Source organism: Canis aureus, chromosome 8 (assembly GCF_053574225.1).
Source record: "Canis aureus isolate CA01 chromosome 8, VMU_Caureus_v.1.0, whole genome shotgun sequence".
Classification (NCBI taxonomy): Eukaryota; Metazoa; Chordata; class Mammalia; order Carnivora; family Canidae; genus Canis; species Canis aureus.
This window is the reverse complement of record NC_135618.1, coordinates 37,018,732-37,034,584: the sequence shown is the minus strand read 5'-3', so window position 1 is coordinate 37,034,584 and position 15,853 is coordinate 37,018,732. Positions and strand designations below refer to the sequence as shown.

Genomic DNA, 15,853 nt, shown 5'->3' with positions numbered 1-15,853 from the left:
GCCGACGGCGGAGGGCGAGCGTAGAAGCACTTCTCGCGAGATGTAGAGCGGCCCGAGCCTGCGTAGAGGGGCGGAGGCCCGCAGGGGCACCACGTGGGGGCTGCCGGCGCCGAGCTCGGGCGGGCGTGAGGCTTGGGGTCTCGGTTGGAGTCGGAGCGGTGGCGATGCGGAAGGAAACGCCGCCCCCCCTGGTGCCCCCCGCGGCCCGCGAGTGGAGCCTCCCCCCTAACGCGCCCGCCTGCATGGAACGGCAGTTGGAGGCTGCGCGCTACCGGTCGGGTGAGCCGCCCCCCGGGCCCGGCCCTCCCCGCGCGCCCACCCCGCCGCGCCGCGAGCCTCCGGCCCCCGCCCGGTCCCCCGTCCCGTCCTCCCCCCTTCGCCCCCCCGTCCCCCCCCCGACCGCCGCAGCCTGCGGTCGCCGTGGAGACGAGCGGGGCCGCCTCCTGCGCTGACGGCTCGTGCTTCCCTAGACGGGGCGCTCCTGCTTGGCGCCTCCAGCCTCAGCGGCCGCTGCTGGGCCGGCTCCCTCTGGCTCTTCAAGGACCCCTGCGCCGCCCCCAACGAAGGCTTCTGCTCCGCCGGAGTGCAGACGGAGGCCGGAGTGGCCGACCTCGCGTGGGTTGGGGACAGAGGTATCCTGGTGGCCTCCGACTCGGGTGAGTGACTCTCCCCAGCCCCGCGGGTGCGGTGACGGACGGGACGCGGCTGCACCGGCGCAGCCTTTGCCGTCCCACCTCGTGCTTCGGGGACCTTCAGGGTGCTGCTCCGAAGGAGACGTGTAGCAGGAAAATGCTTTTCCGAGATTTTGAATTGCCTGGTGGGAATTTCTAACAAAATTAAGAAGTGGATCAGAACCATTTTTCTTCCCGGTAAACTTCCCGGCATCGCCTCTCAACCCAGACCAAGGATAATCTTGGTCTTAAAGATGATGCGTAAGCAGTCTGTGCTCTTTCCATCTCTTCCCATTTTCTTCTCTTTAGATGTCTTCATTCTGCTTTGTTTGCTTTGAAAGACAAGTTCAGCAATAGAGTCTTTGGAATGAAAAAAATCAGAATTTGAAGATTGGCAGGCGTTGCATGCAAGGATTAAAGTGGGACATTACAGATGGAGCCTTGGACAATTGAGCTTGAGCACCACATATCCAAGATAACTTGGGGGGTTCTCTGTACTTACTCTGTCACAGTGCAAGACGTTCAGTTATTCACAATATTTTTAAAGGAGTTATAAGGTGTTTATTCAAATTGTTTAGTGAATACTAATGTCCAAGTAATTGGGAAGATTTAACCACACTGGACTGTGTGCTACACAGATTGCTGACACTTTATCCATGTCTCCTCGCACTTACTCTCTAGAGTTTTCTCACTGGAAGCCAGATAACGGATTTTACCAGCCATTTCATCTTTCCTTGTCTTTCTGGAAGCTTTCCTCACCAAATTGTTTGAACTATTATCAAGAAAACAGTAATGCCAGAATAAAACCAGTTGGCTTGGTAATTAGCTGAATCCTCTTGTGACAGTGGATTTTCCTTTTTTTTTCTTTCTTTAAAGATTTTATTTATTTATTCATGAGACAGAGAGAAAGAGAGAGAGGCAGAGACACAGGCAGAGGGAGAAGCAGGCTCCATGCAGGGAGACCGACGCGGGACTCGATCCCGGATCTCCAGGATCACACCCTGGGCTGAAGGCAGGCGCTAAACTGCTGAGCCACCCAGGGATCCCCGGAGTTTGCTTTTATAGCGATAGCTTACTTTGTTTAGTGACAGTGGACTCACTTGAATCCTGAAAGTGAATTACTGTCTTGGTGGTATCCACACTCATTTCCCTCAACCTTCTCCCCACTCCCAACAGGTGCTGTTGAATTGTGGGAGCTGGACGAGAACGAGACACTCATTGTCAGCAAGTTCTGCAAGTATGAGCATGATGACATCGTGTCTACAGTTAGTGTCCTGAGCTCTGGCATGCAGGCTGTCAGCGGTAGCAAAGACTTCTGGTGGGTCCTTGTGCTCATTGCTCCTGTAATGAGACGTCCTTTGGGTGTCTTTACTATCCTCTTAGCCTCACCAAGTAATGTTTTGGGTTTACTGTAAGAACACAGTGATTTATTATGATATGTCTATAACATTTCCTTAGAGATACTGAAATTCATTGTGAATAGGCCTTTCCAGAAGCCCAGTAGGCAGTGACATAGGACATGTCAGTTAAAGGAAGCTCTTGTTTGAACACGTGTGTTTTTGTAGATACTGTAGGTCAAAATTAAGGATCTGTTTCCTTTTGCTTGTTAGCATCAAAGTTTGGGACCTTGCCCAGCAGATGGTACTGAGTTCATACCGGGGTAAGTGCACATTCTTTTTAATCCTGGCCTTAGCTGTTTTGTTTGTATTCTCCCCTTGGGCTCTTTGAACTTTGGGTGTTAGGGGCAGCAGTTCCTTGCCCTTTCTGCTTTATAGTTTTTTTCCAAAAAGTATATCAGGCCCCAATATCTGTTCCATGCCTTTTCTTAATAATTTTCCTGTTTCTAGTACTGGCCTCCCCATCTTTTGGCCACATGAGACTCCAGCTCGAAGGCAAACTTTTCCATCCCTCCTGCTTCCTCACCATCAGTGGGTTCCCAAGTCTTTTGACATTTTTTTCCACCTGGTCAGTGATCTCCCTTTCCATTTCTGATGTTCCCTTTTGCTTCCAAGTTTTACTTCGCACTGATGGTGGCACTCACCTCATCTCTCCATCTGCAGTCCCTCACCTTTCATGATTTGCGTGGCTTGTGGATTAATATCTCACTTTCTTGTTATGGCAGTGGAGCCCTTCTATCTCTTGCCCTGTAAATAAAAACTGGTCTAATCAAACCCAGCCATAGTAGAGCCTTGGCATTTTCCACGTATATACTCTGAAACTTGTGAATCTTGCACTTTTGAATATTCACTTCCATAAAATTTGTTTTCCTAGTGATAACCGTCACTTTCTATTAATGTTATTATTATTATTTTTTTTTACTTTCATCAATAGCAGTAGCAGCTGACTTTATTCTTAGAGCCATTCTCTATGGAGATGATGCCTAGAGCATTAATGTGTGTGTGGTTAAGAGATATAGATGCCAGGTAGTTACCTGGTTCACTCAATAGCTAAGTACCATTCCCTGCCAATTCTAATTGCAAAGTGTATGATTCATATATGTGCCAAAGCAAAAAACTAGAAACTCCTACATATCCTGGACCTTCACTATTTATAAATCTTAGACTCTAGTGGGAGTCCAAGATTTATAAATAGTCAATGTTAAAACACTGATGCCTTTTGTTTTTTAGGTCTATGAGGGATTTTCCTGGTCTGCACTAACTCCTTCAGCACTTTTTCCATTCATAGTATTTCATCAGTTCTTTGTATTTCTGTCTTACTCCCCCCACTGAATTGCAAATCCCTTGAGGGCAGAGGAACCACTTTTTATCTTTTGTATTTTCCCATGGTGCTTTTCTGAACTTTGCTTTCAAGTGAGTGGTCAATTCTTTTTCATTGTGTTGGCTTTTTATGGATTCAAGGGCTAGGGAAGAACTATGAAAGGTGGTTGGATTACATCCTCCTGTCTTGGGCAGAGCCATATTCAGACTATCTCCAGTAGCCTGGTAAATGCCTTCAGAGTAGGTGGTTTCCACAGCCTGTATGCATCGTAGGGCAGTGATCTTTAAAGTTTTTAGCATGTAGCCCTCCTGAAAATTTTTTGAAAAACTACCCTCTCACACATTTTTAAATTGGCATCTAATTTAAATTTAAATAGTTGCAAAGGAGGTACTTTCTGGCCATATCATTTATTGTGCACTGGTTTCAAGCACGTGTTGGTCAAGATTTTGGATTTGCAGTTTAAGTCCCTGTAACCTCTGCCAAATGTCTATCAAATAACCTAACTGGCTAAAAACCAACCTGCTTTGTTAGGCCAGCTGGCCAAATTAGACTCAACCTGCTTTTTTTCTTTTCCTTTTTTTAAGATTTTGTTTATTCACGAGAGAGAGGCAGAGAAGCAGAGACACAGGCAGAGGGAGAAGCAGGTTCCATGCAGGGAGCCTGATGTGGGACTCGATCCTGGGACTCTGGGATCACGTCCTGGGCCGAAGGCAGGCACCAAACCGCTGAGCCATCCAGGAATTCCCGCATCTCAAACTTTAATGTACCAAAGGATTACCCGAGTGCAACTCTGGGGTGGTCCTGAGACTATTTCCTAAGAAGCTCCCAAATGATACTGATGGTGCCGGTGTGCAACCATAGCTTTGAGTAACACGTCAGTTTGGTTTTGATTTTTACAGTGATTTTTTTTTTAAGATTTTATTTCTTTATTCATGAGAGACACAGAGAGGCAGAGACATAGGCAGAGGGAGAAGCAGGCTCCATGCAGGGAGCCCGACAGACTCAATCCTGGGTCCCCAGGATCACACCCTGAGCCAAAGGCCGACGCTCAACCACTGAGCCACCCAGGAGCCCCTAGACTCAACTTTCTATCAGAAAAGGTCTGACTTCATTTTTAAGTTCAGTTAAATTTGTCAGATGTGTCCTCAGGACATCATCTGTCATAGTTCTCAAAATTTTCATTGTTAGGCAGAAATAGAGTCCCAGAATACTCTAGTTGCTCGTGGTGTGTTGTGGTTTGTGGTAGCTGAGACAGGGCCAGCTCCTGCACTGAATTTTGCCGAGATGCTCTTTGGCTCTCAGGGAAAAGCCCCTTTTGTTTAATACCTTAGGGTTTCAGGCACCTGGGCATTGTACCGTGGTGAGATGTGGGGTGGCTGAGAAGTGCGTGTCTCTTCTAAAACTGGGAGGAGGGGAATATAAAAGAGGAGGAAGGAAAGGGGCACTGGCAGACTGGAAACTTCTCAGTTCAGTTTTAGGAAACAGAACTTTGGGAAAGTTTATTTCCCTAAATGTGTCAGTGTCCAGACCTCCCTTGAAAGTTTCTCTATGTTGTCTGGAGGTGTGTGTACTAAAATCTGAAAATTGCTATTCTGGGATGTAAATTCCTTCACTCTTGTTGCCCAGCCCCTGATCTTTCTTCCTTTGTCTTTACTAATTCATTGGCTTCCCCATGCCTTTTTAGCTTTAGAACTCCATCAACATTTTCTCTTAGGTTTTGTCTGATCCAAAATCTCTCACAAAATGTGTTAGATTGCATTCATGAGATAAGGGGTCCCTTGGTGGTATCTGGGCTGCTTGGTAGTGATGCCTGCAGCTTTTCTGTCATGCTTGCCTCTCTCTCCTTCACAGCTCACTCTGGGCAGGTCACCTGTGTCGCAGCCTCTCCCCACAAGGATTCCGTGTTCCTTTCATGCAGTGAGGTGAGATACAGCCTTTCCTTCTCTCCTCACTTCTAACCACACTCGAACCCTCTGGCCACAAGTCTAGTGTGGAGGCCCGCAGCTGCTTTTTGGATTGTGAAGCTCTTTTCCTGTTCCTTCTTCTAGGACAACAGAATTTTACTCTGGGATACCCGCTGTCCCAAGCCAGCATCACAGATGGGTGAGTCTGAGAGCCGGTGGTGGGAGGGTGGTAGTAGGAACCCACCTGGAAGAGGCTTCCTGGGCCAGAGACAAAGGCAAGGTCACCAAATGCTCAGTCATTGTGGCATAAGAGACATAATCACTCACTCTCTTTCCCATTGAAGCTCTGTTGATTCCATTGTGTGCAGTGGGTACCAAGATGATGGGTTGGTTCGTGGGTGGCTGATATACTTTACGTTTCTGGGATGGGTAGATAAAGGGACCAGAATTGTTGCCTTCATGTTTTATACCTGAAACCTGCCTGTGACTAGTGTCCAGAAAGGACAGGAGAGGCTGAAGGATAAATGAAGGTATGAAGATTGAGGGCAAGGACACAACTGCCTTAGCTAGCAGGGTTTGAGAAGGCAAATTAAGGTGATTCTGGGATTTGGAGTGAATTTTGTTTGAGAAGCTCCTTCCCAGAGCTGGGCTCTAAGTCTTGTTTCAGATCCCTCTTCTCTCTTTGCAGGCTGCACTGCCTCTGGCTACCTTCCTACCTCCCTGGCTTGGCATCCTCAGCAGAGTGAAGTCTTTGTTTTTGGTAAGGCGGCCTGTCACACAGCGTTTTGATTCTGGGAAGGGGGAGGATGAGAGCACGCTGACCCTGTAAAGCACAAAGCCCTGGCCGCTCAGTCTCACCAGCACACCTGAGCATTATGTAAATTCTGCCAGTGGTGAGGTGGGAAGGTGGAATGATCCAAAAGTGATTTTAGTTTGACTTTGCAAAATGTGATGACTTTTTTCCTGGTAGATTTGATTCCTGAGTATGTGCTTCAGCTCCTATGTTTTGGGTGCAGCCAGAAGTCAGTGGATCACAACAGAACAAGTGGATTGCTACGTAGAGAATTCTGTTGTAGAGTGGGGGTAGCTCTCATGCTCTCACAGCGATGAGGCTGTACCTGTGATGACATAGTTTGTGGTTAAAATAATAACTACCTCGTTCATTAATTTTCACAACCACCAGTGACTAATTATCCCCACTTTGCAAAAGAAGAAACTGATGCACAGAGTGGTTAGCTTGTGTAAGGCTGAGGGACTAACATTCAAATCCAGGTCTGGCTGACTCCAGGGCCCATGCTCTTACCCACTGTGATGGGCTCCCTGCTTTCTCTAGGTGATGAGAGTGGGACCGTCTCCCTGGTGGACACCAAGAGTGCAAGTTGTGCCCTCAGCTCAGCCGTGAACTCCCAGTGTGTCACTGGGCTGGTGTTCTCCCCACACAGGTACTGTCCTTTGTCCCCAGGGGCCTGCTGGGTATGAATGGGACAGTGCAGGGGGATGCTTATGTTTGCAGAGCATTAGCCAATTAGGTCATTCCTTAAAGCAGACAGTGCCCTAGCTGAGGTTTCAGAATGCTAAAGATCTCTTAAGACCATAGTCTTTTTTTGGGTGATGTAGTGTCTGTCTTCACATGGCTGAAAGCTGGTCTTGTTCCTGCTCAGCACCCAAAATGATGAATATTGTGAGCTTCTGAGACTGTTGGGTGGGAAAACTGTGTTTTTGGATTATTGCTAAAGCTGCAGGGAGGGACCAGATGGGATAGTTAGTTGCCAGGATAATTGTAAACCTGGCTTGTTCCATTTCCCTCATCTTTCCCAGGAACTTGTAACGTGGAGTTGAGTGGTAGCCAGACCTTAACCCAAAGTGAGGATCAAGCCACCTCCCCTGGGTCCCGTTAGGGTGGGGGCTGAGAACTAGACTGGGCAGGATTCATCTTGGAACCATGGCTTTACCTGTCATAACCCTCCCCTTGCTCTCCTAGTGTTCCCTTCCTGGCCGCTGTCAGTGAGGACTGCTCACTCGCTGTGCTGGACTGTGGCCTTTCTGAGGTGTAAGTCATCAGGAATCGGGGAGAAGAGCTGTGGTTGACTGGGTCCTTTCTGTTTTCATTAAAGTGCACCGAGTACGCTGTCTCACTCAAGGGGACTAGGTAATGGCAACCGGCTGACACGACTGTCTCCCTCTTCCTGGGGCTGACTCACAGCCAGTTCCATCCCTGGTCAAGGAGGGGTGTGGTGGCAGCTGTCCCCCAGAAAGGGGCAGTCTGCACTCTTCACATACAAGGCACGTACATGAAATGGGCCTGCTGTGGGGTGAAAGGCAGCAGAGTACTGGAATTATACTTTCTTCTTCGCCAGGAGTTACTTTCTGATCCTGGCCCATGTTACTACCTTTCTTCAGCCACCACTTTTATATGGAATTAGGGCGCGGGATCGAGTGAGAGATGAGGTTCTCTATGGATAACCACATTGCCACGCATATGGTGAAGTTTATGTAACACATCCAGAAAGGTGTCCTGGTTGTGTTGGATTCTCTCTTCTCCACCTTTGCATTTTCCTCTTGTCTCTCACCATGCCCAAACTTTCCTTTTTTCTCTTTTAGGTTTAGAAGCCGAGCCCACAGAGACTTTGTGAGAGATGCTACGTGGTCCCCGCTCAATCACTCCCTCCTTACCACAGTAGGCTGGGATCATCAGGTCATCCACCACATCCTGCCCACAGAGCCTCTCCCAGCCCTTGGACCTAAGAGTGTTGCCGAGTAGATTGGATTTAAGACAAAAAGCGAATCCCCCATGAGTATCCCTTTGCCCCTGCCCTCTCAGCCTGTGAGACCACACAGGAGCCTTACAGTATGCTCTACACCAGATCTGGGCAGTTAATAGGCATTGTCTCTTGGCCTGAGGGACGCTGGATTCTGGGATCCTGTAGTCATAGGGAAGACCAGCGTTCTTAAAATTGGATATGTAGGTGTGTCTGAGTGTGTGTCTGTAGATAGATAGTTATTGGTGGTGGGAGGAATTAAGTCCATCTTAACATCTTTCCAAGTTCTCCCCCCACCAAAAAAAAAAAAAAAAAAAACCCCACAAAGTTCACAAAAGGGTTTTATGCTTCCTATGTAGCTGTGCATGAGGAAGTGGCCATGACTAGATGAGGTATGGGATGTGGGGCATCCCTGGATTCTTGGAAGCAGCTTATATACTACTCATGGAGATGGGAGCAACTTTATTTTTTATAGAACTTAGTCTGCCTTTTTCATGGCAGTGCTTCATTCACAAAAATCCTGCCCAGCTCATCTCAAGGAAGAGCCAGGACACTCATCATAGTTTTGCACATCTCTTTGCCATTAAACGGAGTAAAAAATGCATTTTCTGGCTGTATAAAATTTTGGCTGGTGCCTATATTATGCTCCCCCCTGCCCCCCCCCCCCCACCTCCAACCCCGGCCCATGGAATTGTATATGTGAAAGATGAATGTTTTCCTATCATAGATCCCATGGAAAAAAGTTGGGATGATGGAGAGCTTAAAGGCATTTCAGTTAAGTTAAAAACTGACACAGACTTGGAGAAAAATGTCTGCTATGATTCCCACTGAAAAACAGCTTGAGGCCTGACCTCTCCTGGCCTCTGGATCCCATTCTCTGGACATAGGAGGTCTGAATGCTGTTTTTGTGGACTCTGAAGATTTTAAAGTGCAGCATCAGAAAATCAGAAATACCAGTTGGTGAAATAAAAAGTGTTGGCTTCGTTGGCCTGTCTTTGGAAGTTAGACATATCACTATATGAAGCATCAGGATATCATGACCCAGGATTTGTGTGTGTGCTTCCCTAGCCCCTTAAGAGTAGCTAGTTGGAATTTAAATATTGGGTTACTTGGGTTGGTGCACTGGCTACTGCCAGAAGTCCTGGTTAATTACTGATTATGAAACTAAATATAATCAGTTATGTACTTTGGTGCTTTGCAAGTTTAGCTCAGCTACAGTTGCATGAAACGGGGCAGTTTGAAGGAATACGGACAGAATATTTTAAGTAAAGCTTCCATGCTTCACCCTTGCCAAACATAAGGTCTGTTGTCACAGTGACCCCAAGTAAAAACATTGGGATTTGTAGTCATGTGGTCACTAGGTTTGGGGTAAGATGGGAAGAAAGCCTTCATTATTCTTAACAATAACTTCTTGGAAGGTAATAGAGTGGGTGGGTAGAAATGCTTAAGTTCTTCACAGAGATAAACTTCTTAGCCTTCTTAGGCTTAGAGAACGTGAGGAGGGATGAAGTGGGTAGGAACTAAATTTATGCAGTCCTTTTCTTCCACTTGAGCGATGGAGAGGAAAGCAGTGAAGTTGAGAACCCAAGGAAATGTTTGTATCCAGGTAGTTAAAATGACAGCAAAGAGGGAAAATTTAGTTTTAGAAAAATTCTCTTACTGTTAAAAAAAAAAAAAAGTTGGTTTGGATTCAGATCTCTGCCAATGAGAGTAATCACATCATTTAATGATTGCCACCAAGACATTTGCAAATCTGATCAAAATCACCATACCAGGTAGCAATGACCATCCCAGTTTGGGTTGAATGTGTATGTTACAGTGAGCAAAAAAGTTGGTTTAGAATAGAAAGTGACTTCTCAATTAGAGAAATGCAATAGGTATCCCATGTAGGGTGGTTCAGTGAGTCCTGGGCGTGACGCTAGTTTGAGTAGCGTGAGCATGAACTTAGTGGTGACAGTTGGGAATGGACTCATTTTACTTTGCTTAAAACTACAGGCATTCATACTGCATTTAATTTCACTGGTTCAAATGTCTAATGCTGGAGTAAATCCATTTCCCTAACTTCATCGTTCTTATTCTAAAGACCACCATCCTGACCCACTAGTCCACTGCTGGTCTGCAGTCACCACAGTTACAGGAGGCTCAACTTTTGGGTAGTGCCTGGAGACAAATGCTGATGAAGGCTCTGTATGGTTTCAGGTGGCACCAGACATTGCTCTGATTCCCAAGGTGTCTCCTGCCCCATAGGACAGCAGCAGGCCAGGTCATTAATAGCTACATGGGCATTACTTGCTGATTCACCATCACATCATAGCAGCAAAATAACCAAATAGTACTACCTTTATTAATTTATTAAAATAATCCTTTTTTGAGTTGCCTCAATTTTTAAGCAATATGAAATTAGGGATGTAGGGATAATATAAACTTTTTAATATACAATAATTTTTAAATCCTCATGCACAACCAAAAATTGTCTCATGGCAAATATTGGAAACTGCCAAATCTATCCCATTTGGTTTTTTAAAAGATTTTTTTATTTTAAATAAACTGCCCATCACATGTGGGGCTTGAGTTTACAACCCTGAGGCCAAGAGTTTCACATTACCTATTGGGCCAGCCAGGTGCCCCTATCCTATTCATTTTAAAGATGTAAAATGGTAAAGATCTTTCAAGTTTTACCAATCTATAGTCAACTGTCTTTGGACTCTAGATTCAGCCAATTGATTTTGCTCAGGTCATACTTGTCCAATTTACATAGGAGTGTCATGAAAGATTTGGCCAAATGCTTTGTTAAAACCAAAATATTTCAACTCTGATCTTGCCATCTAGTTGGGTATTGTGAAATGCGGCAGGGGGTGCACTGCTGTAGGCCATTTCTTCAGGAAGCCAAATAAAAGACCTTTGTAAATGTCTTCTCATGAGAACAGGCTAAGCACTAGGGAGGAGTATTTTCAAGTATCGCGGGGTTCTGACAGAACTCAAGGGTTGAGAGCAGAGTGATCTGGCAAATGACTTTGAACATGACTGTCATTCAGCATTTACTATTCATCTGCTTTACACATGGAATCACAGTTGCCATCCTTGGTGCAGTCATCGGTGACCGAAGTAGAGGTCACTCCTAGGCATCCATTGTTACATTGTGGTGTTCTCTTTATCTTCATCATCCCAGGGCATGGAATGGTTAGGTCTGAGATCCAGCCTTACCCAGTGCAGCAGAGTAGGATCCCAGAAGACTGACCCAGGTGCAGATGATGGTTCAGACTGGCAAGCAACTTTAGCTCTGTGCTGGGGACAGCAGTAAGAACTAGTGCTGGCAGGAGTTGGGATGGAAGGGTGCAAACCTAGTGGGAAATCTCAGCGATATGGAATCTGGGGGATAGGAGGTAGCATGAGGGTAAGCTTATGAGAGGCAGGCATTCACTTCAAGGGGGTCTTAAAAATAGGCAGCAAGGGCTCCAGGTGCCTGGCAAGACTGAGTCAGGACCCAGCCTGTGGGGAACAACTGTAGTGTGTATGGTTTACAGAACAGGAAGGGAAATTAATGCAGAGACTCATTTAACAAGAATTAGGTGACTCAGGCTAGGAATTGGGAAACCCCAGTAAGAGCATGGTCATTAGTGTTAGAAACCATACCAGGGGAAATGTAACCAGTGGTACAAGTTGTTGCCCAGCCTGACCAATCACTGTTGCTCTTGAGAGGCTTGATCATCTCCTGATGCAAGGTACTCAGCCCAAGGAATGGAACGTGTCACTGGGCATGCAAGTGGGACTCAAGTGGCCCCGTGGATGGTGCACAGTAAGCTGGATCTCAAGTCTGTTAGCAACAAAACTCATGTTTTCCCCACTGCCCCTATCCTATCCAAGAGAGATGAGAGAGACATACTTCTCCATGAGAGACACATACACTAGCTCTTGGGTGTATGATCAGTCTGTTCACTGGAAGCTTCTTGAGAGCAGAAACTATGTCTTGCTCACCGTTGTATCTAGAGTGTCTAGTAGGGCCTGGCATATGCTAAAAAAATATTCATTTAGTACTTAAAGGAAGCAAAGATGGATGAACAAATGGAAACACAGTCTCTTTTAGGTGAGGTATTCCATCAGGCTTGCCTAGGGTTTTACTGAAATATCCTTTGTGTAACCGTTCTATACCATTTAGTGCTCTTATCCCATGATATGCAAGCAATCTGTTTAAAAAACTGATTTTTCTGATTTCTTCATATGAGAAGTGATGCATATTCAACCACTAGTCATTATATTTCCTTGTGTCATTTATTATATTGACATCTGGTTAGTCTCTCAGTGACATGTGGACTAGGTGAGCTCTCAGTCTCCTGAGAAGATGAGCATCCAGCCTTCACGATTGAGACTCAAACCATGAAATGTGGGACCTCATGATCTGAGATCCTCTGTAGCAGGAAAACACTGATGGCACATAAAAGCATCTGGCTACAGGTCTATTTTGTTTATTCTTCATATTGTTGCTTTATTTTTTAAAATATTGACTCAGGTATCCAGAATTATACTCCTCATGTTCCTTAGGTTCCTAACACATTCTCAGCCCTGGCTCATATACTGGCTCAAGCATCCTTGACTCACAAAAAAATTAGATTTTTGTCTTTTCTTGAGAAGTTGAATCTTCCAACATGGGGTCTATTCTACTACATGGCCACCATTAAGTGGCTACTCGTAGTACAGTCCCTGCTCTGTTGTCTCCTGACCAAGAGACTTCGTGTTAATTGGTGTGTATCACTGGGCTTGAACTATTGTTCTAATAAAATGGAGAGTGAGCTACTCTACTGTGTCCACTTCACCCATTTATATTACCTAAACATTACCTCCCTGGAAAGTGTCAGCACATGAGTTTGAGAACCCCACTCTGCAGGGCAACTCTTTTAGCATCCTTAGTAACAGCTATTTACTGAACCCTATGATACACAAAGTCCTGAACTAACAGTTTTTCACACCTTGTCTTATTAATTCCTATAAAACCTTATGAAATGAATATGAACTGTTATCTCCATTTTATAAGTATGGAAGCTGCAACTCAAAGATATACGTAGTGCCCACAATTATAAAACTTCTAACTGATGACACTGAGATTCAAACCTTGGCCTGCCTAGGTCCAAAGCTGACTTTTATCCTTTATATTACACTGCTTCCCTAACCAATCATCTCGTTAACAGTGGAATTACTGCCTCCATACGGTGTTTACTCTTCATACTCAGTCCATGGGGGGCAAATCCCAGGAATAGGGCTGAGCACTGCCCTGCCGTTGCCATGGCCCTTGGCAGACACCCACTATGTCCCTACGAGCAAAACTGCATCCTTTGTAAAGCACACTGTGGCTCTGGAAGGAAAGACTGAGACTGTTGGAGAGACTGTGACCCTTGGAAAAATGACTATGATTTCCATGCAATTATTGACCTCTGTAAAGAATGAGACCTTTGTAAAGAGGGCAGTAGCCCCTGAAATGATGACTATCCCCTCTGGAAAGATGAAAGTCACTCCTGATAGGCAGACCAAGACTTTTAAAGGAGAGAATTTGACTTCTAAGGTGAACACTGACCCCCTATTGGGTTACGTTGATCTTTAGATAGAAGCCAAAAGCAAGAGGCCATTCTCTGGCCCAGTCATCTAACCCCAGGACACATTCCTCCTGCTTTTTGAAAACCCTGTGTTCCCATTAAAGGAAACGATTTCTCTATCAACTTAATGACCCAACAAGTGCTCTCTAAAGAAAGAAAAACCCAGAAAACTCTACTGTGGGTCCAGGAGCCTAAGGTCTGTCGAAGGCAGAAGCTGGGGAAAGCCCTTGTCTTTTCTTGCAGGTCCCTGATAGGAGCTGCTTTTACCCAGACATGCATAAACCATTCATGGGTACGAGCAGGCCCCCAACCTAGTGAGTTCACCTCTTTTCTGTTGAATAAACTGAAAACACAATAATCCGTCTGAGTTCTTTGGAGTTCTTTTCTTGAAATGACTGTGCAATGTAAATGTCAGTGTCTGCCTTTCAAGTTCACTTTCCCCTACTGTTTTTTTGGAAGGAGGGAGTGTGTCTAGCCCATGCTGATGTTTTCCAGTGTGGATTATGTACTTCCGTCTCTGCCTTGAATACCTACTCCCCTCAGTGGTGGTCAGAGCCAGAATCTCTTCCAGGGAAGTTCCCACAATCCTCTTATTTCACTCCTGTGTAACATCTGCTCCCATGAATATATCAGAACTACTGTTACCAAGGTCACTGGTGATGCCCATGCTGTTAATTGCAGTGGTGAAGTCTCAGTTCCAACCTTCCTTGCTTCCTTGAGGCAGGAGCAATATTGACACACTTGGTTACTTTGTCCTCCTTGACACACCTTCTTCACTGTGTTTCTAGGTTTTGTTCACAGTGTTCCATACTGACTTCTCCTCTTATTCCTGATCCCTTAATGTAGGGGAGCTCTAATTCTTCCTCTAGGTCTCTTTTCTTCTATATTTATATTCACACTCTTGGTGATGTCATCTAAGCACGTCACTTAAACAGCAGCAATAATATTGTCAAGAGAACAAAAGAACATCTATAACATGCTATCTTTCATGCAAGAAGAAAGAGGATATAAGAAAATACGTGTGTCTGCTCATTTATGCACAGAGTAATACAGAAAGGATAAACATGGAAATAAGGGGATTGGTACCTGTAGGAGTTGAATGGGGATGGGGTCAAAGGAATGGGAGACTGGGGAGAAGGTACAAGGGAAGGAGGGGGTTGACACTTACCTGAATGCTCATATTTGCTTAATTCTGACTTTTAGAACCATGAAAATGCTTCACATGGTCCACAAAAATAAATAAAATCAAACCAAAACTGAAATATAATGAGTAACAAATATATGAACTGTACTGAAGATACAACAACATAATCACATTGAAGGAATTAGGGATGGGAAGAACTAACCTTAGTAACTTTGGAAAATAGCATTTGCCTCTATGGACAAATACGGCAGTCTTACCAAGTTTGCTGTCTATAGGTATATAAGCTAGCAATTCTGAAACTGCTCTATGTATATTCCAGAATTAAACACATAAGGAAACATATGGTGGTAAGAAGAGCCATGCTTCTCACAGTCAAAGAAACAGTTACAAATAGGAAACAAAGAAAGGCTAGAATGAACCCTGTAGTGTTAGATTCAGAGGTATTAGAAAGGAATCATGATTTCAAAAATATATATGAAAATGAGTGCGAAAAATCAGAGAGGGTGACAAAGCAGAGAGACTCCTAACTCTGGGAAACAAACAAGGGGTAGTAGAAGGGGAGACGAGCGGGGTGATGGGTGACTGGGTGACCGGCATAGAGAGGGCACTTGACAGGGTGAGCACTGGGTGTTATCCTATATGTTGACAAATCCAACTCCAATAAAAAAAATATACAAAAAAACCCACAAAAAATTTAAATGAGTTTAATCGCTAATTATTCATAAAAAGTAAAAATATATATGAATCAGATGATATAGAAATATGTGCACCTATAAATATATTCCCTGCTTTCACTACTGGAAAGAGCTAGAGTAATAACATCCTAACAGAACCAGTACCTTGAAGAGAAGGTCCCTGAGCACCCCCTTGACTAACTGAGGATAGAAGCCTATGTTTCCTGCTCCCTCTTTCGTTTACTGGTAGATAATTCTGAGTGGAAGCTGCTGTGCAGAGGACAGTGAGTGATATTTCAGGACCCAGGCTTCTACAAGACCTTAAATGCTAGTGGGAGAGAGAAGACAAGTAGTCAAATCATATACTTCTGAGAGAATCCAGCGATTGTGCATCACAA

At 45.0% G+C, this 15,853-nt stretch overlaps 1 protein-coding gene across 1 annotated transcript; it reads left to right on the top strand.

Moving 5' to 3' along the window:
- Positions 1 to 44: 44 nt before the first annotated feature.
- On the top strand, positions 45 to 9,053 carry WDR77 (WD repeat domain 77). The gene is made up of 10 exons (XM_077905864.1): positions 45 to 279; positions 471 to 656; positions 1,848 to 1,989; positions 2,282 to 2,331; positions 5,241 to 5,311; positions 5,438 to 5,492; positions 5,982 to 6,053; positions 6,627 to 6,735; positions 7,275 to 7,343; positions 7,895 to 9,053. The coding sequence occupies exons 1-10, from the start codon at positions 165 to 167 to the stop codon at positions 8,052 to 8,054; spliced, it is 1,029 nt and encodes a 342-aa protein (XP_077761990.1). The 5' UTR covers positions 45 to 164; the 3' UTR covers positions 8,055 to 9,053.
- The last annotated feature ends 6,800 nt before the right edge of the window (positions 9,054 to 15,853 follow it).

What these genes read in the sequence shown, in the direction of transcription:
- WDR77 (XM_077905864.1), top strand. Translation starts at nt 165, where the DNA reads ATGCGGAAGGAAACGCCGCCCCCCCTGGTGCCCCCCGCGGCCCGCGAG. An exon ending in CTGGTGTTCTCCCCACACAG is followed by an intron (nt 6,736 to 7,274) that starts GTACTGTCCTTT and finishes TTGCTCTCCTAG; the next exon opens with TGTTCCCTTCCTGGCCGCTG. An exon ending in GACTGTGGCCTTTCTGAGGT is followed by an intron (nt 7,344 to 7,894) that starts GTAAGTCATCAG and finishes TTTCTCTTTTAG; the next exon opens with GTTTAGAAGCCGAGCCCACA.